We start from the raw sequence: 22,147 nt of genomic DNA, 5'->3' as shown, positions 1-22,147 counted from the left end.
TTCTTGCTTTCTTCCCTTTGCTTTGGCTTCCTGGTATTCTAGTGCAATATTCAGTGTCTCGCTTGACATCCATCTTGGTCTTTTCGTCCTCCTCTCTGTAATGACCTTTTGCATTCTTCATGGAAGCTATTCTTGATAGCCTCCCACAGCTTATCTGTTCCTGAGATTGTTTTGAATTTCAGGTTGGATAGACTTTAGGTCAAATTTTGGTTTCTGAGGATTTATTTTAACATTCTTCAACTTCAGTTTGAACTTGCATATGAATAGCTGGTGGTCTGTGTGACAATCAGCACCTGGCCAGCTATCATTTAAATATATGGACCACCAAGCTGAGCCAAAGACTGCGACCAACTTTTGCAGTCAGAAATCAATTGAACACGCAACCAAGATGCATTAATAATAATGGGTGATTAGAATGCAAATGTAGTGAACAAAAAAGAAGGGTAGTAGTTTTTAAAACATGGACTTGGTGACAGAAAGGAGGCTGGAGATAAAATGATAGAATTTTGTACAACCAATGATTTATTCATTACAAATACCTTTTGTAAGAAACAAAACAGGTATATACATGGACCTCACCTGATAGACTACACAGGAATCAGATTAATTACATCTGTAAAAAGAATTATTGGAGAATTTCAATACCAGCTGTGAAAACTAGGGCAGGGGCTGACTGTGGAAAAGACTTACTCAGTGTGAAGTTCAAATTAAAGCTAAAGAAAATTTAAAAAATACACAAGGATTAAATCAATCAATCAATCAATCCACTGCCTGAGAAGGTACTGCCAATCCCCCCACCCCAGTCAGGTTTTCCTTGGAAAAAGTTTTTTTATACACACAGGTATTTAATCTTTAGAGGGTTCCATTCATCAATTTATTCTTGGTTCCACATTGTCTCTTATGAACTTTATGGTTTTGGACTTTAGCCCTATGTCTCTGATCTACCTTGAGTTGATGTTTGTGTGTTATAAGAGGTATGCATCCAGCTTCAGCTTTTTCCCAGTAATAGTCCAGTTCTGCCAGCACCATTTGTTGAAAAGGCTGTTGCTTCCCCATTTAATAGGTTTTGTTTCCTTGTCGAATATCAGCTGACCACAGATAGATGGGTTACTTTCTAAATTCTCTATTTTGTTCCATCGGTTTATGTGGGTTGTTGTTGTTGTTATGTGCCGTCGAGTCGCCTGCGACTCATAGCGACCCTATGTACAACAGCCCTAAACTCTGCTCTGTCCTGTGCCAATCGCACTGTCTCCGACACTCCTATCCCAATTATCCCAAGCACTGAATCAATCCACCTCACAGAGGGCCTTCCTCTCCTACGCTGTCCCTCCACCCTCCCAAGCATGATGTCCTTCTCCAAGGACCGGTCTCTTCTCACAACATGTCCAAAGTATGTTAGACGGAGCCTCAGAATCCTTGCCTCCAAGGAGCCACCCGGTTTAACCCTTTCCAGGATAAATCTGTTTGTTTTCCTAGCAGTCCATGGTATTCTCAATACTCTTCTCCAGCACCCAGCTCAAAGGCATCAATTCTCCTTCTATCCTCCTTGGTCATTGTCCAACTCTCTGATGCATAACAAGTGATTGTGAAGACCATGGCCTGTATTAGACACACCTTAGTCTCCAGAGTGACACCATTGCTCTTCAGTACTTTGAAGAGGTCCCAAACAGCAGACTTTCCCATGGCAATGCACCTTTACATTTCCTGGCTGCTGGTGCCAAGACTGTTGACTGTGGAGCCAAGCAAACTAAAGCTGTGTACAATTGCGAAGACCATGGCCTGTATCAGACGCATCTTAGTCTCCAAAGAGACACCAGGGTTTTTGAGGAATGTAGCATCAAAATTGTAGGAAGATTCATAAACAACCTGTGTTATACAAACCAAACAACCTTGCTTGCCAAAAATGAGAAGGACCTAAAGTGTCTGCTGCAGAACGTCAAGGACTGCAGTCTCCAATATGGATTGAAGCTCCACATCAAGAAGACAAAGACTGGAGAGCTCTGGTGGCCTAGTGGCAAGGAGCTGCAACTACAATCCCAGAGGCACACAGTACGAATCCACCAGATGCTCTACCGGGGAAGGAGGGACAATCTCATTTTTCCCCCCATGTTTTACAATTTCTTCAGTAATTGCTCATGTTGTTCTGCATCAATATATTTCTTCTGGCTCCCTATCTCAGGCGCATTAACTTTATTTATGGCTTCATTTCTTTCCCCTATCATTTGTTCCTTCTTCAACAGCTATTCATTTAACTTGGTAGCAATATATTTCTTCTAGTTCTGTGTCTTTGTGGTAATCACTTTATTTATGGCTTCTATTCTTCCTTTCGTCATTATGTACCATGTTAGTAGCTGTTCATATAACTCCACATAAATATATTTCTTCTGCCTGCCTTTCTCTGGAGTATTCACTGAGTCTGTTATATATGGTACTTTTTTTAAGGAGAAGGCTTATTTTGTTCACAATGTGTAAGTCTGCTTATTGCTTTCTTCACATTATGGTTTTTCTTTATGAAACTATTGATTGGAAGCAAGACTTTAGAGTGTTCCCTTTGTGAAGGGCCACATTTCCTAAATTCCTTTAAGTCCTCTCATTTCTGCAGTGTAACACTACTGGAATCCTACTGAGTGCTGTGCTCCCCCCCCAAACTCTATTATTGTCCTCAGTGTTCAGTGGTACAACCTGTGTTAGTTTTCCTCACTAGTTTCTCTTCACTGAAGAATGGGCAGGTCCCTCTCAGCTCTTCATTGTACCCTCTCTAGTCAAGCACAACCCTGGGGGGACTCTATCCTCTGAGTGTAGCCCATCTCTCCTAAAGTCTATTACTGTCCTTGTCATCAGTGGTGCTGCTTATGACCAGCTTCCCCAACTGATGTTTCTCTTCAGGGAGGCTGTGACAACATTTTGAGTAACAGAAAATGAGTGATGTCTGTCTTCATGAGTATTTATCTAGCACTTCTCTTTTATTTCTCTCCTCTTGGCTGATACATGTGTGACAGTAACACTAAAGTGTTACCTTTAAGCAAATAACTCAGAAGGCTCATCACATTGTATAATTAGTCACTATTATTTGGAGTATCTATTAGAGAGTGACAAAGATCCCAATGTGGTGCAAACAGTTTACACTCAATTACTAACAAAGATTGGTAGTTTAAAACACATCCAGTGGCACTGTGGAAGAAATACCATGACAATCTGCTTTCATAAAGATTTCAGAGCATCAAATCATTGTACTCTGTAACACAAGGGGTCACTCTGAGTCTGATTCAACCTGATAGTAACATGTTTATAAAGTGGTCAAACAGACCAAGTAATGAGAACAAGGAAAGAGCTAGATTACAGATGACAACTACCACCACCACAAAGGACAGTACTGACCATGTTTTGACATCGAGTGTTGGACATATCATTAACAAAGTCATACTAGAGAAAAGGAGGATCCTACTCAAGTAAGGGGCATGTTTACGAACAGGAAAGACACCAAGAGACACAAAAGAAGGAAGAACACTATGTGACAACAGAGGCAGAGTTGTAAGCTAAGGCTGCTCTGGTCTGTCAGAAGCCGGGAGAAAAGAAAGGATGTTCCCCTAGAGCAATCAGAGATATCATGGCCCTGATAATGCCTAAAATTTAGACTTCAGGCCTTTATAATTATTAGGCAATACATTTCTGTTTTTCTAAGTTACTCAATTTGTAGTATTTTGTCACAAAAGCCTTAGGAAAGTAATACAATACCACTCGCCTCTGCTTCCTGGGAACTCACCGGTACACCATGGGACATGAGGGTGTTGGGATTCATGAGGGTGACAAGTTGGTGCAAGAGGTCAGGCTGACTATCAAACAATTCAGGTGTCAACTTCTTCATCACCTCTTCCAAATGTTCAGCTGCAAGTGAGGGTACCCCATACCAGGTCTTTGGCTCACCCCTGTCCAAGAAGAAAAGAGACATAGAGTGCTCATATCTATAGTCCTGCAAGGAAGGTTTCCCTGACACCTCAGAGCCACTTACCAATGGAGGTAGTTAATGGAGTAACTCCAGTGATCTTCAATATGCCAGCAAAACGCTGAGAAGACCATGCCCACATAGAGCCAGGGGACTTTCATGCCTGAGATATCTGCATTGATGTGACACAATACAGACTGCTCCAATACTGGCATCACATTCAGGTTCCAACCACTGATAGCATACTCCTGTCAGGTCAAGTATTTATAGAAAAGGAATGAGGATTATGCTAATTATATGCTAATAAGGTACCAGCAAGAGTTTAGATTCTTTTTTTTCTAACCTGGAAAAACTTTAATTTTGAGTTTACAGATCTTTTCTCAAACATCTAAGAAATATCAGAGATTTTCTCTTCCTAAGAATATGTGTGTATGTATGTGTGTGTGTGTGTGTGTGTGTGTGTGTGTGTGTGTGTAAAATAGGTATTTTTGACTTGTTGGTATTTTGATGGTGACTATATCTGTAACCTCCCTAAAACTGAAGGTAAGGTTATATAAATATATACACTTTCAATTCAGGGAGGTAACAGATATAGTCACCATCAAAATACCTGCAAATCAAAAATATCTACTCTGCAACTCAAAGATTAGACAAGAACCTTAGAGGGCAGTGAATTTACGAGTATCAGTTTTCTGAACAACTCCAAATAAAAAGGTGAGAATGGTTATACAACTCAAAAGACTATAATCAGTATCAGTTCCTACATGTAGGAACTATGGAATTGGTGCATATTTTGCTGTGTACATTCTCAACAAAACAAATTATAAAATTATAAAAATTAATAAAGCAGAACGTGCCTCCTGATCCCTCCAGTGTCATCTAGGAAAAAAGTACCAAAATGTCCCCCTCTCTTGAGATAGACCTCAAATGGGTCTTCACTTTTTTCTGCAGACATAAGCCCAGGATGCATGAACCAGGCCTTTGGCAGGTCTATTATCTAACCCATTTGCAAGGTAGATGTTATCTTCATTTTAAAATGAAACAGGTTCACAGAAGTTAAAGTATCAAATTATGTCTGTTCAAACCAAGTACTAGGTTAAGTTCATTACTACAAGTACTACTAGGTTGTGTATTCTTTCAAATCTCACAACAATCATGTGAGACAAGCATGATTATCCTCATATACAGCAATACTGAATCTTTTAAGTATTAAATGAATTGCATAAGCTCACATATAACTAGGGAAAAAAACATGTTAACAAGATGCCATATAACCATCCACTTACTTGCTCTTCTGCAGTTAGGTGTCGTTTACTGTCACTGACAGGGAAACCACTGCCAAATTCTTTGGAATGGATGTCAGCCCCATACTCAACAGTCACATCTTCCTCAATACTATTTACCAGCCGCCAAAATTCTTTCTCCACAAGCTCTGTGGGCACCATCTGAGGGAAGAAGAGTAGCAGACAACTGTACTCCTACTTTCCCAAGAAAGCTGAGACCATTAGGCACCAAGATCTAAAACCCCAGCCCTCTAACACCTACGTGCACAGGCATGTTAAAGTAATCAGCTTTAAAAGAGTCAGCCATCTCGCCAAAGCTCTGCAGAGTGTATTCCCGGGTAGCCTGCTCAAAGCCAAAAGCTTCAGGAGGTCGTTTACATTCCTGAAACTCAAAGGAGAACATGTCACCAAAACAAAGGAAAGAAATGGAAAATCGTCAATACTAGAGCTAGAATATGGGGTAAGAGGTGGGAAGGAGAATAACCCTAGCTCTACATTAGACTCCTGAGGCAGGCTTCAATTCATAGCTTTTTTTCTCTTGTTATTTCACTTTTAATTCCTCCCAAGCATCTCTACCATGCTTTTTTTGCTCATATAGTTCCTCTCTACTGAATGTCCTCTCTCACTTTCAAGTTCAGTCCCCAGTCTTCAGGAATCCATCCTTCATCACTACAGACCAGGACCATTTCTTCCTTTAGAACTTTACTATGTAAACCATGGAATTTCCTATGCTCTTTGGCCACTAGTTTTTCTCTCCAGCTAAAATTCGAGCTCATATAGGGTGTTCAAAGCAGCACGGCTATGCCAAGATCAAAACTACAAGCCTGGAAAAATGGAATAAAATATTTCAACACCTTGGAAAAGGGGAACTAAGGTAAGGTACTACATTCTGCTGTGGTCAAATCCTATAATGTTCTTTTACATTTTCTAAGACGACAGAATATGAACTACCTTACCCTTCGTAGTTTTTGATCAGAATTTTGTGTATACTAAATTAAAACACATGACCTGCTCATTTCTTTAAAAAAAAAAAAAAAGTATATCTGTTCCATTAGCCAACAATAATTTAAAGACCTAGAGAAATGTGGTAGCATTCCTTGTTACTACTATACAAATTCTCCCCAATGAACTTTCGACTACAAAACCATTATGTACTGCTCTGATGGCTTTTCTCATCTGTGTCTGTTTAAAGTGGGGTTCAGAAACTCAGAGGCAAAGGCAGAAGATAAACACTCAGACCTGGATTAAGGTAGGCCACTCATAAAACACTCCTGCCAGTTGGGATAAGACTGAGAAAAACTGGATAGATTATGTATTCTGAATTGAAACAGAAGAGGGAGAGAACAGTTTAAAAGTGATATAGGATAGCCTATTATGATTATCACAGGAAGCCAGAATTAAGGTTGCATAGCGGAGTGCACTGGGCTTGGAGGGTTGGGGTCAGGGGGTTGCATACCAATGAAGAAGTTTATCTTTTGCGAACTGGGGGGAGGGAGGTAAAGAAAAAAGTGCAACAATGAATGAATGAAAATCCAAAATCTCTATAAATGTTAATTAAAATTAATAAAAAAAACCCACCGAAACAAAACACTCCTGCCAGATTTTCCAAGCCTATTAGACCTCATTTTGTTTCAACTAATGTCCTCACTGGCCCTACCCTACACTAAGGACTTTCTTTCCTTTGTATCTTTGCTCTTGATGTTCATTCTCAGTCTGGGATGCCTTCCAGTTAAAGTCTTTTAGTGTTGTTGTCAGGTGTCATCGAGCTGTGATAGAGCAGAATTGCCCCACAGGATTTCCTTGACATTTTAATAAGAGCAGATCAGGTCTTTTCTCCCGCAGAGCCACTGATGGGTTCAAATCTCTGATATTCTGTTAGTAATCAAGTATATAATCATTGTACCACCAAGGTTTGCTAAAGCCTACATTACGGAAAACCAATCCAAGTACCACAAGAAAATGAAAACAATTAAATAATTATACCCATACGAAGGACTGTCATATTTTCCAAGGGAGGGGAATCCCAAACTTGTTATATACAGTTAATAACAGAGAAAAATAGTTATGAAATAAATACAAACATGTAAGATCTCAAATTTATATCGTTGTTGTTGTGTGCTGTCAAGCGGAACTGGAAATGACCATAGTTGACCCTCCAGTGGGCTTTTCAGAGGCAGTACACTGCATGGGAGGAGACTGTCCATCCTTCTCCTGCAAAGCAACTGGTAGATTCGAATCACATGTCTTTGAGACTGCAGCGCAGCTCCTCACCATTAGGCTACCAGGCTGTAAGACTTTAGTTGTTACAGTCACAGACATTTAAGAACACAAGAAAATACACAAAACTATTAACAAGTAGTAGGGAGTGAGCTCTGGTGGCTCAGTGGTATGAAACTACACTACCAACCAAAAAAGATTCAAATCCACCAGCTGCTCCACTGGAGAAAGATGGGCAATCTCTTCCATGCGGTTTACAGTCTCAAAAACCCCCTGGATGGGTCAGCTAGAAGTCAGTTGTAATTCAACAGCAAACAACAAAATTAAGAGGTAAGTAATTTTTCCATTTCCTAAAACATTCTAAAACACAAACAAAATGGTAATCAAGAGTCATTTTTTCTTAATATCCTTGTCCCTTCAAATTTTATTCCTGATACCCTGAAGACTGCCTTTAAGCTATTCCCCTCTTCTCTGAGTGTCTACATCTCAGAATTTCTAATACAATTTGGCAACTACCTGAAATGTCATTATATATAGTTTGTGTAATTACAAATCTTACCTCCCTAGGTCTAGGAGCTCCCCAAAGACCATTCTCCTCCAATGTTCTAAACAGCTTAACATAAGAAACCCAAAACATGGACTGTGACTGAGCTATGAATGGCACTCAGCAAGGCCAGACAAGGATTTCCTATGAAAGTGGATTGGGGCTGGGAGGCCTTACCGCCATGACACACTTTGGGCATCGCCACACTCCCTTGGGGATCTCAGGTAAAGGAGGCAGCAGGCAAAAGATGTGGTAGTTGTCATCACAGCCATCACACAACAAAAGTTTGTCATCTTCATCCCCTCGGGAACACATCCGGCATACATAGGACTCAATCTGCCAGGAAGTGAAAGCAGAAGTTCATCAACCTAAACCCTGTCCAGTCTTCAAACACCCAGCCCATCTAGACAGTACCCAAGTCCACAAAACTCTCTTTTACAAATCCACTTTGCTTGCCGGCTTGATCATTCATACTAAGCCTGGAATTTAACTGCAAAACTGTAAGGGTAGATCTTTGTTCACATATTCATTCAAAGTATATCTGTGTGTTCAGCACTATGGTAGACTCCACCATCACAGAAATGTGCAAGATACAGGATCTACCTTCGAAAGCACAAGAACTTTAGAAAGACATGTTCATAAAATTAAAGCTATAGTGTGAAAAGTGAGCTCTGGTTGCTTAATGGTAAGGAGTCAGGCTGCCAACCCACACTATCTGAATCCACCAGCTGCTCTGTTGGAAAAGATGGGCAGTCTCCTCCCAAGCAATTTACTGACATGATGGTAGACAGCAGTAAGTGTGAAAACTGTCAATGCATGTGAATAAGAGCCTAGATAAACATGCACTCAAATTAACTGGTGATAAGAAGGGACAATTTTAATGGAGAGTTTTATTGAAAAGGTAACACTAGAAACTGACTGAAACCTGAAGGCAAAGTGAAGTCTGGCAATAGGGCAGAGAAAAAGTCTTTAAGGTAGGATAAAAAACACAGAGAAATGAAAACAAAAAAAGGAAATGAAAAAATGAATATAGCTCTCAGTAGTCAGTATGGCTCAAGAAGAGTGAGGTGAGCAGCTAGGAAATGAGGTTAGAGGTCAGCAAGGCCTGGATCACACAACAGAATAATCTTAGCCTTTATCCTAAAGCAATGGAGAGTGAGTTTCCTCTGAGCCCTTCCAGTATTCCATGTTGCTAGTACTTAATCACGCTTTTCTTGTTTTTGTTCCATGTGAGTTGGTTTTAACTGGCATAAAGGCAGGGCCCACCAGGACTACTTTTCTGCTTAATGCAACCTGGTCTGGCACCATGATGGGAAGTATGTATTGAAGGAACAAAAAAAAACAAAACAAAACACCAAAACCAAAAGAACCCAAAAAAACCAGATCATTATGAACTCAGGGCTGAGAACTAACAAACTGAGCACTGTTGTGGTTCCTCCGCAGCCTCATGGTCATCTTAGTGCAGGGCTCTGGGCTGTGACTCAGTTCTTCCTTGCTCTCCAGGAAGGTTTTAGAAGAGGCTGACTCCATCTTCACAATCCTATCTGATTCCTCCTTCACCACCACAGTAGGAGGACACTCAGGCCCTTCCTTATCTAGGAGAGAAAAAGCAGCTCTTAAGCTCTTAATCAGGACAATTAGGATTTTGTCTCCTCTCCCCAGCTGAGTCCAACCTTTATAGTGCCTCAACCTGATTAACCTCACCTTTCTTTCGCAGAGTCTTATCCTTTGCCATGAGGCCCAAACCCATCATTTTGGGACCTGCTCCATAGATCTGGAGCTTCTTCAGCTCTGGATTCTTTTCAATATCTTCTTCTGTGGGTTCCGGCTAGGAAAAAAGAAGGCATGTATAAAGGTCTCTATCTGAGGCAGACTATCTCATCATAAAAAGACAAAAATTCAGACTATCACCTGGGCTCGTGCCAGGGGCTGAAGTACTGGCAGGCCAGGGCAAGAATTCAGAGCTGCTTTTTGAAGACTGGGTAAGAGCATTTCTCTGTCAGCCCTCTCTCAGAAAATAATTAAGTCTCAGTTTTCTCAACTGTAAAATGAGTTAGGGAGATTTTATGTATACACACACATAATCTAACAAGACTTAGCACAAAATAAGCAGTCATTAAATGGTTGTGACTAATATCTGCTATATTAATACTGAATTATATGCATCAATATGCCCAAGAATATCCCATCCTCTATTGTATCACCAGTGACTAGAAGAATGTCTAGCACATAAGCCTCAAAGACATAAGTATAAGGAAAAAAAAGTTTTACTCCTAAAAGTAGAATAAGGAATAGGACAAGAAGGTCTGGCATGCAATAGATACTACTAACAGATCAAGAGACAGCTCAGACACTCAGCTGAGGATGAAGAAAAGAGCAACAATGATGGTGTAAAAGTGTATCAATGATTAGAGAATTGACAAGATGCAGTGAAACAAGAGGACTTAGCCTTGGCCAGAGGGAGAAAACTGGCTCTATGCCCAAAGTCCTAAAATATAAAGGAAGTACTCACATCAGGCTGCAGTCTTTTGGCCCGCCGGCCATAACTGTTAAATTTAGAAGGCTGCACAGACTGTCGAAAAGGGATGCTGTGGGGTTTGTATTCTTTGTCTTTCTCTTCATTATCAAATGGGTGTGTATTACACTGCTGGGGAAAAAAAAGTATAAGGGTCACAGGGCTCTGGTCCTCAATGGGCTTCCTTCTCGCCCTCACCTACTGGCAACCAAACTGTGGTTCTACTCACCTAGCCACATCTAGGCCCTTGCTCAACCAGTCTTTCTCACTACCACCAGTATACACTTTAGGAATTCTTCCCTTTTTTGTCTTTGTTTCTTTCATTTCCTTCTTTTAAATACTTTTCCTACAGTTATTTCTCCAATTAGACCTAGCTCTTTCTAGACTTCTCTATCATTTATGGATAATAGGCTGGCCATAAAAATCAAGTTAAGTCCAGGGTCTCCAATCTTGATCAGTGTGGGAAGATTGTAAATATCACTAGTAAGGGGTAGATTCTAGTTCCCAGATCTCTAGTATATTGAACCATCATTCATAACGATTCCCACCATTAAGAATAATCATGGGAACACAATGTATACAAACTTTGTAAACAAACTAATATAAATTTTTAAAAAAAAGAATCATGGGAGTTTGTGTCTGGGGGTAAAGTTTCAGCCTGTGTCATTACCACAAGGTTAGCTCCAGACTGGTACATCTCATAAGGATAAACGATTCGTTCATAGTGAGAACGTAAAAGGGAGCCAATGTTTTTCCCTGGTGGGTAGTTGAGGCGCTGGGCCACTCGGGCCCACCGACGGTCCTTACAGATAGCTTCATAACCACCTTCCTCTACCACAATCTGAAAGGACAAGCAGGGAAGAAACATGTATGTGTTATATGTATACACAGGAGGAAGTCTTTAGAAAAGAAAATGAGGATAAATCTAGCTCCTCACATCACTGGGGGTTATCTCATCTCCCAATCACCACCACTACCCAATCACCAAGAGACATTAAAAATGTCTGATGATATGCCTTTCTAGTGCAGCCCAGTGACCTAATATCTAAACCAAGGGAGAACCACAGAATACTAAGGATGCATGTGTATGTAATAGCATTGAGAAAAATCTGTTCTTACTTTGCTGAGGCTATAGAGGTCCAATATCCGCCGTTCTACATTGGGAATCTTTAAGGAGGAGCCCTGGATTTCCCAAAATTTGGCAATCTGGTCCAAGTAGTTCAGTTTTACTCTCGTCTGGGCCTGGGGAAAAAATGGCTTAGAAAAACTGGCCTCCCTCGAATCTGAATCCTATCTCTGGTCCAATCTCAGAGTAAGAGAAAGAGTCCAGATTAACTATAACACCCAAGGCCTCGCCCAATGAACTGGAGAGGTTCTATGCAGTGCTTTCCCCTACCTATTTTCTCACCTCTGGCACCTTCTAGTCAGTAAGATTAGCTCAAGGCCTCAAAGCAGAGGAGGGCACAACAGATAAAGTTTCATATGTTATTTTTCTGACAGAATTTAATGAGTATTATCTTTTACAGATGAGAAAACAGAGGCTCAGAGTGCTACATCACACAGGAAACATTATGAAATCTGGATGGTGAATAACGTAAGTTTTAGGTTTTCTTTTACGACTAATTTATTGTACAGTCTTGAGCAAAATCAATTCCACTCTCGAGACTCCTATTTTCCAATTACAAAACAATAAAATGACTGCCCAATCCACTTACCTCAAAGAGGTGGACTTAATGAAAGGAATAGAGAAGACTCTGAAAACTTTAGAATTCTACCTATGCAATTTTAAAGAATAAAAGTTCCAGAAGAACACATTCATCTCTTTTTATGTAGTTTGAAACTGCTAAATCAAAAGTTGTGCCTTTCTGGTGGTTCAAATCTATCAGTGCTTCACAGGAGAAAGGTGGGCAATTTCCTCCCGTGCGATTTTCAGCCTCAGAAAACCTGATGGAGGGTCAAGGGTCAGTTATGAGTTGGTTCCAATTCAAAAGCAATGAATGAGTTTTTCAGAAAAACAAAATATCACTGTTCAGTTATACTCAGGGTTCTGAAGATTCCTTCATGCCCTAGATAACACTAAAAAGATACAACTTCAATTAACGGCCCACTTAGGTAAAGCACCTAACTTAGCCAGGGAGGGCACAAGAGAAGTAGAATCAGAATTTAGGTTTCCATTTTCCTCATTCACTCTTCTACCAGCTGCTAGTCTTCTCACCTCTAGTTCATTCAGTCTCTGGATTCGGGGGGTAAACCTGAAGTTGTCCACTTCTACAGCAAAAGGTGGCTGCCAGTCCTAAAAGGGTAGAGAAGGGGAATGGATTTGACTTTTTCCAGCATAGACCAAGACCACAGAACATCAGAAAGAGCTCAGCAGTCCATTTAAGTCCTCCAGTCACTTTAAATCTGGCAAAAGCCCAATCTACCACACTGAACTCACAACAGGACCTAGCAGCCCCTCAAGTTCACATCCAAAGTATATGTCCTGGGAAATTTCTTCTGAGCCCCTCTAACAGAACAATGCCAAGATTTCAATAGCTAAATGAGGACTCAAACAGTAAATCCCAAATATTCCTTATGTCCACATTAACTTCTTATCCCCTAGGCATTTGCTGGAAGGTACTCAGTCTAGGAGTACTAAGTAGCACATAGTATCTGGAGTAAGAGTTCTGGGTTTGCATTCTATTCTAGTTCTACTACATAGGACTGGCTATAGAATTTTACCTTATTCTAAACCTATTTTCTCATCTGTAAAGTAAGAATCACTCTTTCCTCCACTTCTTCACACAAATGACATGGAAAATTAAACTGCTTTTAAAATGAAATCTTAAAGAGTTGATACCTAAGGCTGATTCCATGACCCAGTACATATGTGGGGTAGTTCAGTTTCAATTCTGGCAGAATTTAAAAAGTCTAGGTCTTAATGTATGTTCTCTCAGTTTAAAGAGTCTCAGGTAGACACCACAGAAAGAGCCAAGAAAGGAAGCAACAATTAGTACCACTCACCAAGTACAGAAGGCTTCCTGTGGGTTCTCTCTCATATACCTGCCACATACAGGAAGAGGCAGTGGAGGAAGGGAGTGGAGAGGGGGTGTATGCTGGGATGCTTGAGTGCTCAGGCAAAGAATGGGAGAATTGAGGAAAGGGGAAGAAAGTCAGGGAATGGTAATGAAAGTAGAGAAGACTCTGCTCTGACAAACTGAAAACTTTCTGTCTTGCCTAAGGGTGGCTGTGGAAAACTCCCCCTCCAGTCTCTCTCCAAACCTCCCATTCTCCATGCAGTCATCTCCTCCCCAGAACCCTGGCTCCTGACAGTAATTAGATCAATACCCTAATTTGACAATGAGGAAAGTGGAACCCAGAAAATTTCTCTAAATTCACATGCCGAGTTAAAGCTAGAACCAAGCCTAAAACCTATCTCTTCTCACTTCCAGTGCAGATTGTTGTTTTGTTGTTGTTATGTGCAGTCGAGTCGCGTGCAACTTATAGTGACCCTATGTACAACAGCCCTAAACCCTACTCTGTCCTGTGCCAATCTCACTGCTTCTGACACACCCATCCCGAGTGTCCCAGTCACTGAATCAATCAATTCACCTCATAGAGGGTCTTCCTCTCCTGTGTTGTCCCTCCACCTTCCCAAGCATGACATCCTTCCCCAAGGACTGGTCACTCCTTGCAACATGTCCAAAGTATGTCAGATGAAGCATCAGAATCCTTGGAGTAGCCTGGTTTAACCCTCTCTAGGATGAACCTGTTTGTTTTCTTAGCAATCCATGGTATATTCAATACTTTTCTCCAGCACCACAGCTCAAAGACATCAATTCTCCTTCTATCCTCCCTAGTCACGGTACATAGGGTTTTCAGAGGCCTTTTCGGAAGTGGATGGTCAATCCTTCTTCCTAATCTGTCTTAATCTGAATGCTCAGATTTAGAGAAGTATCTGTCAGATAAGCATTTTACAGCACACACAAAAAAAGGTGAAAGATATTTCTCCAATTGTGGAATTAACCATTAGTTTCAGTGTTGTCCCCATCCTTGACACAAGTGTCTTGAACCACTTATTTCCCTGCTCCACCATCCACCAGCATCCCCATCCACTCCCTTCAACCCGTATCTCCCATTGTCCAGCCCTTGATCTGATAGCTTCTATCTCAAGCTTTATGGGCTTCTGTGATTCTAAACACTTCAGCTGCTGCAGATTACCAAGCTTTATATATAAACACATGTATATCTACACACACACACACACACACACACACGGGGCAGGGCAGAAAAGAGTAAAACACAAGCTGCTGTCCTCTTCTGCATGCACTTTTAGAAAAGGGGCCAAATGACTCAGACCTACATGCACACATTCTCCTCCCCCAAACCAAAGCAGGCAAAAGACATGTGGTGCACAGTGAAACAAGGAAAGAAAGACCAAAGTATGTCGGCTAATATAGTACATCTCAAACCCAGACAAGCTCCCAACAGAAGTCTCATTACAGCAAAGCACCACACATGAAAAATGTACTCAAATCCAAAACTCCAGTACCCTTCCTTCTTGCTCAAATTCTAGACAAGAATAAGCTTACTTATCAAGGAATTTGCAATGGGAAATGACAGAACTGAGTATCTAAAGCAGGAGTTGAGGGTATAACAAAAGGGAAAGTCCAGCTAACCTCCAGCCTGAGACCTACAAGCTCCCTAGCCCTCCCTTAAGTCCCACATTGTTATCTAGCATATTATCTGAATATGGTGGTAACAGCACCTAACAAAACAACAACCCGATATAGGATGCAAGCTTGGATGTTGTTGTTAAGTGCCATCGAAATGACTCAAAGGATTCCATGGCCAACAGATCTGAACTTTGCCCTACCCTACACCATCCTCACCATCTCTAATATCCTTAAACCCACTGTTATAAGCTTAGTGATGAGATCCAAATCCTGAGCCTACTCTAAGGTACCAATATCCTCCTCCCACTTATTTTTCCCAAATACAGTAATCAAGCAAGTTAGATTCCAAACCAACTTTCACAGACAAGCCTCCAATGCTACAGGCTCCCACTCTGGGCCCAAGCAACACTTTTAAGTGAATTTCAAATTCCATAGAGAAGAAAGTTCAGCTACCTAAAGGAGCAGTCCCAGAGAGGAAGAAGAAGAAGAAAAAGAAAAACACACACACACACACACACACACACACACACCCAAAAACCAACCCAAAGCCCAAAACCACCCAACCCCAAGACACCAAACCAGAGCACCAGGTCTCTTCATTTGGAGCATACACAGTGCTGAAATAGAGAAGTGTAACAAAGGACGGCCCCCTGCTGGCCACATAGAACTTGGGACATGGTTTTCCCTTTCTGGTCTCCCAAGGCAGGGTAATATAAGCAGCATAAGGTCTACATACCTGGCTAAGTCTTAACATAGAATAAAAGAATAACAGTCCTCAATTACCCTCTGTGTCAGATATACCTCTTTCCTACAGGCATCCTCAATCTCTTCAGACTTCCTGGAGGATACGGCGACTCCAGCCTTGCCTTACCTGCCTTTTCATTTACTATCACTCCCTTAAGTAGGACAAGGATATCTCAGGCTCCAACAAGGAAGATATTGGCTTACTCAATACCTCCCAAAGGATTAATCTCAAACCAGCCTAGATCTGTGGCTGACCACCAACCAGAAAGCGTCAACTTGAAAAAGCTGTGGTGCCCTCCACAGGTGGGAATGAGACGTCCCATCTCATTTTAGTCAGGAACAGGCACTCAAAAACCCCTTACTCAAATAGTTCCTGTCCTTGGAGTCCCAAATAGTCACTGAACACCATATATCATCACCATTTTTCTTTCACGCCAGCAAGGTGTCAGCTTGTCGGAGCCATTGGGGTACTTCTAGCCTGAAGTCAGGTTGCTGACCTCTGGGAATCAAGTATTCCAAAGGCACCAACTTCAATAATTCCATTTTTCTGTTTCTGAGGACCCACGAATACCCTATCCTAGTGAACCTTCTACATCCTGGGACAGAGCAAAGGAGAATTTTTCCAGCGATTTATATCTTCAAGCTGACTGATCCAAGTTTCTCTGTAGAAAGTTAAGTCTGGGGGTTGGCAAGAAAGACCCTGACAATGCCTTCAGCCCTGACTAGGCAAAAAAATTCCCAGAACCCATCTCAGGATAAAGGATTTACTCTGAGACTTTTTCAGTCAGGATATCATCGCAGAGGGAATTGCCTGGCAGAAGCAATTTGACTACATGAGTGGATCCACTGAGAGGTAAATCAAGGACCATATCAAACATCTTCAAAGTTGCAATAATTACAAGTCATCTCATACACACAGACACTAGGCGCTTTAAATGAAAGCTCCCAGTAGTCAAAGTACAAACCCATTTCACAGGCTCAGAGAGATGTTACTTGTCCAAGGTCACACAGCTGATAAGCTGCAAAGTAGAATTTTCAACCTACGTCTGCCTCCTTTCAGAACTGTGAGCTTTCCACTGTATCACGATGCTTTCCTTAAGACTTGAGTGGTCAGGGTGCCTCTATGTTAACTTCCCCCATCGTATTAAACGTATTTCGAACTCTACTTGGAATAAATGTAAAATCTTGGGGTAGTGGTGTGCCTTTGGTTAAGCTAACTGTGGGCCTCACATAACAAGAGGATCTCTACCCCATCATTCTTTCTTCGACCTGGGCAACAATATCCACAACACCCCCATTCCCCTACACCCGGAGTGGTTTTCCACCCGACTTTTCCGCCCGCTATGTAGTCCCACCCACCTCCTGCCACCCATCGCCAGTCTCAAAGCTGGCGACCATAGAGGCCCAGGGCCTTACCGCGGGTGGGCGTATCTTGCAAATGCCCGACTTCTCGGCGATGGGCCTGATTTTCGCGATGTAGCCAAGCGGGTCTCGGAACTCGGCCCAGCTGGGCTCAAACACTGGGCACTCCGGAGGCGGTAGGAAATCGTCGGATCCTGGCTCCATGGTGGGCCCCAGGGATGGGCCAAAATGCAGAACTCAGACTGCCCTTAAAGATTCATGGCGCCGCTAATGTCTGAGACCTATGCACTGCTGACAGACAAGGCCTTATGCGGCGATATAGCCGCCCGCCGAGAGCCTAGGGGGCGTGTGGCCACTGTGCTTTGAGAGTCTCAGGCTACCCCTACTGCTATAGCTTCTTCGGATCGCTCCTTTCCTTCCAAATTACGCCTAATTACCACAGCCTTCACACCCAGTTCCCCTCCAACCTCCAAGGCCTACCACCGTTGCCGCAGCCATTTTAGTTTGCCAATGTCTTCCCCGCCTACCCCAACCACTTCACCACAACAAACCAGATCCCTCCGCAGTTGTCTCTTCTAGTCTCGTATACTTCTTATTAGACTAAACCCTAAAAAGATTTCATCCCTTGGGGGAACCAGCTGAATCTCCTGCCATGGGTCCCCTTGGTGTAAAAGGGGACTCAAAAATACCGCCTTGACTGAGGGAAAATAGTCCGCCACAGCGGCGGAGGAGCAGGTTTGCAATAAAATCTCTGAACCTTTTTCCGGTTGGGTAGGAGGCGCACGTTTAAAGGCCAGAAATGCGCATGCGCGTTATGGAAACAGACCGGAAGAGGAACTGGCACTCGCTTGTGTACTTCAGCTCTGGCGCGTTCTATGTTGCTTCCTTTTTCACAGTGTTTTCTCTTAAGGGCTAAGGAAATCGGTTTCTGGTGTTCTGATACTTTTGAGGCTTTGAAGTCCCAAAGGAAGAAAGGGAGGAGGCTAATCACTACCCGGAGACTCTTGAACTTTTTTAAAATCTTGGATCCCATAGAATATATTTATTTGGTCCAAGGTCATGTGAAGGCATAACAGAGGTTCTTAGCCAGAATAGCCACTGCCAATTAGCATTTTAATGAGTACTGTCGCTGTTTTATATGTACTTTTACTGTATACACATTTGTCATGTGTGGTGGTCTGGCGGTAAAGAGTTTCACAAGTTTGAATCCTTGAGAGAAAAAAGGGCAGTCTCCTTGCTTGCTATTTACTGCCTTTGAAAACTTGCTGATGGTCAGCTATAAGTCGGTTCCCACTTAGTGGTACATAACAACTATGAATTAGACCTGGAGGATGAAGGTGGGAGTTTTGGTGATATAATGGCCAAGGAGTTGCGATGCCAACTCAAAAGCAGGTGGTTGGAATCCTGCTTCTCTTTGGAAGGAATTATGCAACCTCCTTGCTATTTACAACCTCTGAAAACCCACTGGCAGGTCAGCTCTTAACCTGTGCTGACCCAAGGCAATGAGTGGGCTTGGGGCTTATTTTTAGAAGTTCCGGTGGTCTAGTGAGTTAAGTAGTATGAAAGGTCCGTGGTTTAAATCCCCAGCTACTCCGAGGGAGATAAAATGGGCAATCTCCTCTGGTAAGGATTTATAACTTCAGAAACCTGATAAAAGGTCACCATGAGTTGGAACCAACTCCAGGTGGTTAAAGTGTATACGTATTTTAACTATCACCACTGCACCAATAAGCAGTATCATCTTGCTTGGGCCAGTAATCAACACCTTTGGATCAGCAGTCAAGAAATCAAACGATGTGTTGCACTGGGAAAATCTGCTTTCAAGAAAGGACCCATTCAAGGTGTTAAGGAGCAATGATGTCACTTTAAAGACTAAGTTATACCTGCTTCAAGCCATGGTCTTTCCATTTACTACCCATACATCTGAAAGTTGGACAATTACTGAGTGAAAAAGAGTCAATGCCTTTGAGTTGTGGTGTTGGAGAAGTGTACTGAACATCCCATAGACTTACAAAAGAATACTCAAATATGTCTTAGAGGTGAAACCAGGGTGCTCCTTATGGGTATGGATGGTGACACTTTGTCTCACACATGTTGAGCATGTTATTAGGAGGGGCTAGTCCTTGGAAAAAGACATCATACTTGGAAAGGTAGAGGGTCAGCAAAAGAAAAGAAGACTCAGCAAGATGAATAGATACAAAGATTGTAATAGTGGGCTCAAGTATATCAGAGATGATGAAGATGGCACAGAATAGGGCAAAATTCAGATCCATTGTTTACAGTGTTGCTATGAATCATAGTGGACTCAGTGACAACTAACAACAACATAAGGTATTTGGCAGTAGCATATTTAGCCTATTTGTTAGGATACTTGTTACATATTGACTGTGTTCCTCTACTGTACTGACACCTTAAGGCAGGGATCACATGGCCTTACACATTCTCAGCACCTGACCCATTTCCTGAACATCTTATGTGGAAGTACCATACAGAGACGTTTATATTGTAGTCGGACAGTCCTGGTTTTGAATTCTGGCTCTGCGACTTACTAGTTATGTACTGGGATAAAATTAAACCTTACTGAGCTTCCATTTCCTCATCTGTAAAGCCAAGGATATGTCATAGACCCTAGCCCTTAATAAATGGTAGCCATCATTAGCTCAAATCTTCCTAACAATCCCATGCTTTATAAATGAGAAGATCTCAGTGAGTGAATGTTGATTCAGGAAATTAGGGACCATGACTTTCTTGATCTTTATATTCTCAGTGTCTGGATGAATGGTGCAAGTAGAAACTTAATAAATATTTGTAAATTTATTTTATCTGATTGGCTTCAGAGAGTATACAATATCCATTTGTCATACCAGGATGGGAAATAGAGATTATTTCAGAGAAGGCTGTGGAAACCTAGGTGAGTTCAGACCTGAACTCTGGTCTTCTAATTCCTGATTAATCCTTTTTTTTGTTCACTGAGCTATCTCCAAATAAAGAGAACTTCCTTCAGCCTAGGATTTAGTATATCCCACCTTCTTCATTCTCTTCATTCTTCTACCTAGTTCTATTCCTAGAGAGGGCAAGTGACAAAAAGAGGAACTTTCTGTGCAACATGGGGCAAGTTATATAATTTTTTTAGGACTTAGTTCCTCATCAATAGAATGAGTAAATTGACCTACTTCTTTCTCAAGACTTGCAAAAATAAAGGGAAATAATTGATAGGAAAGTCCTATGTGTTGTTGTTAGGTTCTTACACATATGAGAAGCTAGTGGTATTACTGTTGGCAGTATTAACTTGCCCAGATTTCTGTTTCGTAGTCTATATTTGGCTCATTCATGTTTTTCATGCGGAGAGGCTCTGGTTTCCCCTGAAAACTAGACAGAAGATGTAATTTATTGTATATATTATTTAAGACAAGTTACCTCAACAACAAAGTGGGGATAAAGAGCATGAAAATTCAAGATAATGTAATGATTAAATTGAAAAAATATGAGATCCCTAGGCACAATGTCTGACTCAAAGTAGACTTTTAATGAGTTTTTTATATATTTCTTGACACCCAAAATACAAATAGCAGATACTACATAGTGAATGCCTCACTGTACAACAAATCTCAGAGGTATTATAATCATCTTCATTTCCATTCCAGAAGCTGACACTTGCCCAAGGTCATATAAACAGAAAGTGGCAGAGCTGATGAGACTAGAAGGCAAGTCTGTCTAACTCAAAGATGTGAGCTTATACCTATGTGCTTTGCTTCCTCAGATGTGTTCCTAGCTCAGTGCTGAAATGGGCAGAATGTACCTAAGTGGCTCACAGTATTTGATTAAGAACAGTTAAAAAAAATAAAAAAGAACAGTTCATTAACAGATGAAGAATTGATATCACCTATTTACCTCCTTCAAGCATATTCAAGGTTATCTCTCTCTCTCTCTCTCTCTCTCTCTCTCTCTCACACACACACACACACACACACACACACACACACACACTGTGTTGCCTGTCATCAAGTTAATTCTGACTCATAGCAATTGGTAAGACAGAGTAAAATAGCTCCACACGCATACCAAGACTATATATCTTTATGGAAGCAGACTGTCACATCGTTCTTCTGTGGAATGATGGGTGGGTTCAAACAACCAACCTTTTTGGTTAATTGTTGTTGTTGTTGTCATCGTCGTGTACCGTAAAGTTAGAACCAATCTATAGCTGACCCTCTGACGGGTTTTCAGAGGCAGTTAATAGCATGGGAGGAGATTGCCATTCCTTCTCCCACAGAGCAGCTAGTGGCCTCGAACCGCGTGCCTTCAGAATTGCAGCACAACTTCTTGTCACTAGATAGCTGTGCACTTAACCACTGCACCACTAGGGCTCCTTATTCAATCTGCTGTTGTTAAGTGCCATCAAGTCACTGAAATCAACAGAAATTTATTTTTTGTGTTGTTTTGGTGTTTTGTTTCCTATCTTGTTTGGAGAATAACCTAAGCCAGAGTACTATGAGCTTAAAAATAGGGAAGGATCAGTGAAACCCCTCTGGACTAGGAGACTGGATTGGCTTTATTCACTCACCTGGGAAGGGCCTGGCATGGAGTTGATACAAAACAGTAATTGAAAGAGTTGCCTGAGCTCTCAACCACACTCACCCCATCTATGTCTTTAGGATGAACTGGATGAAAATGGCTGTACTTCACTTTTTTCATTGTAAAATAGAGTCCCTTCCAGATCTGATGTGGGTATGAGCTGTTAGTTATAACTCCTCAATAGCTCTGGAATCCATTCTATCTTCCCTACACCATAATTGACTCCCCAGGTGAGCTATTTATGATTTCCATCATGGACAATTAGAGTCTCCTCAAAGGGTCTGTGTAAATTCATAAAATAGATCATGA

General features: G+C 41.6%; 1 protein-coding gene across 3 annotated transcripts in view; it reads right to left on the bottom strand.

The window, feature by feature from the left end:
• KDM5C (lysine (K)-specific demethylase 5C) overlaps positions 1 to 17,467 on the bottom strand; it is a 52,244-nt gene extending 34,777 nt beyond the window's left edge. For 2 of the 3 annotated variants that reach the window (XM_006898891.1, XM_006898893.1), the window contains exons 1-12: positions 17,318 to 17,467; positions 12,718 to 12,795; positions 11,622 to 11,744; positions 11,173 to 11,343; positions 10,500 to 10,634; positions 9,692 to 9,815; positions 9,401 to 9,582; positions 8,165 to 8,323; positions 5,489 to 5,608; positions 5,230 to 5,388; positions 4,010 to 4,191; positions 3,764 to 3,926 (exon numbers count right to left, since the gene is read on the bottom strand). In XM_006898891.1, the coding sequence (XP_006898953.1) occupies positions 3,764 to 3,926; positions 4,010 to 4,191; positions 5,230 to 5,388; positions 5,489 to 5,608; positions 8,165 to 8,323; positions 9,401 to 9,582; positions 9,692 to 9,815; positions 10,500 to 10,634; positions 11,173 to 11,343; positions 11,622 to 11,744; positions 12,718 to 12,795; positions 17,318 to 17,467 (1,746 nt within the window). The remainder of the gene's footprint in view (positions 1 to 3,763; positions 3,927 to 4,009; positions 4,192 to 5,229; positions 5,389 to 5,488; positions 5,609 to 8,164; positions 8,324 to 9,400; positions 9,583 to 9,691; positions 9,816 to 10,499; positions 10,635 to 11,172; positions 11,344 to 11,621; positions 11,745 to 12,717; positions 12,796 to 17,317) is intronic. The other variant, XM_006898892.1, reaches the window with a different exon arrangement.
• Between the last annotated feature and the right edge of the window lie 4,680 nt (positions 17,468 to 22,147).

The sequence above is a fragment of the Elephantulus edwardii genome, unplaced genomic scaffold (genome assembly GCF_000299155.1).
Source record: "Elephantulus edwardii isolate Elephantulus edwardi_28Jun2011 unplaced genomic scaffold, EleEdw1.0 scaffold00239, whole genome shotgun sequence".
Taxonomy (NCBI): Eukaryota; Metazoa; Chordata; class Mammalia; order Macroscelidea; family Macroscelididae; genus Elephantulus; species Elephantulus edwardii.
Note: the sequence above shows the minus strand (reverse complement) of the source record. Positions and strands in the feature narration are given on the sequence as shown.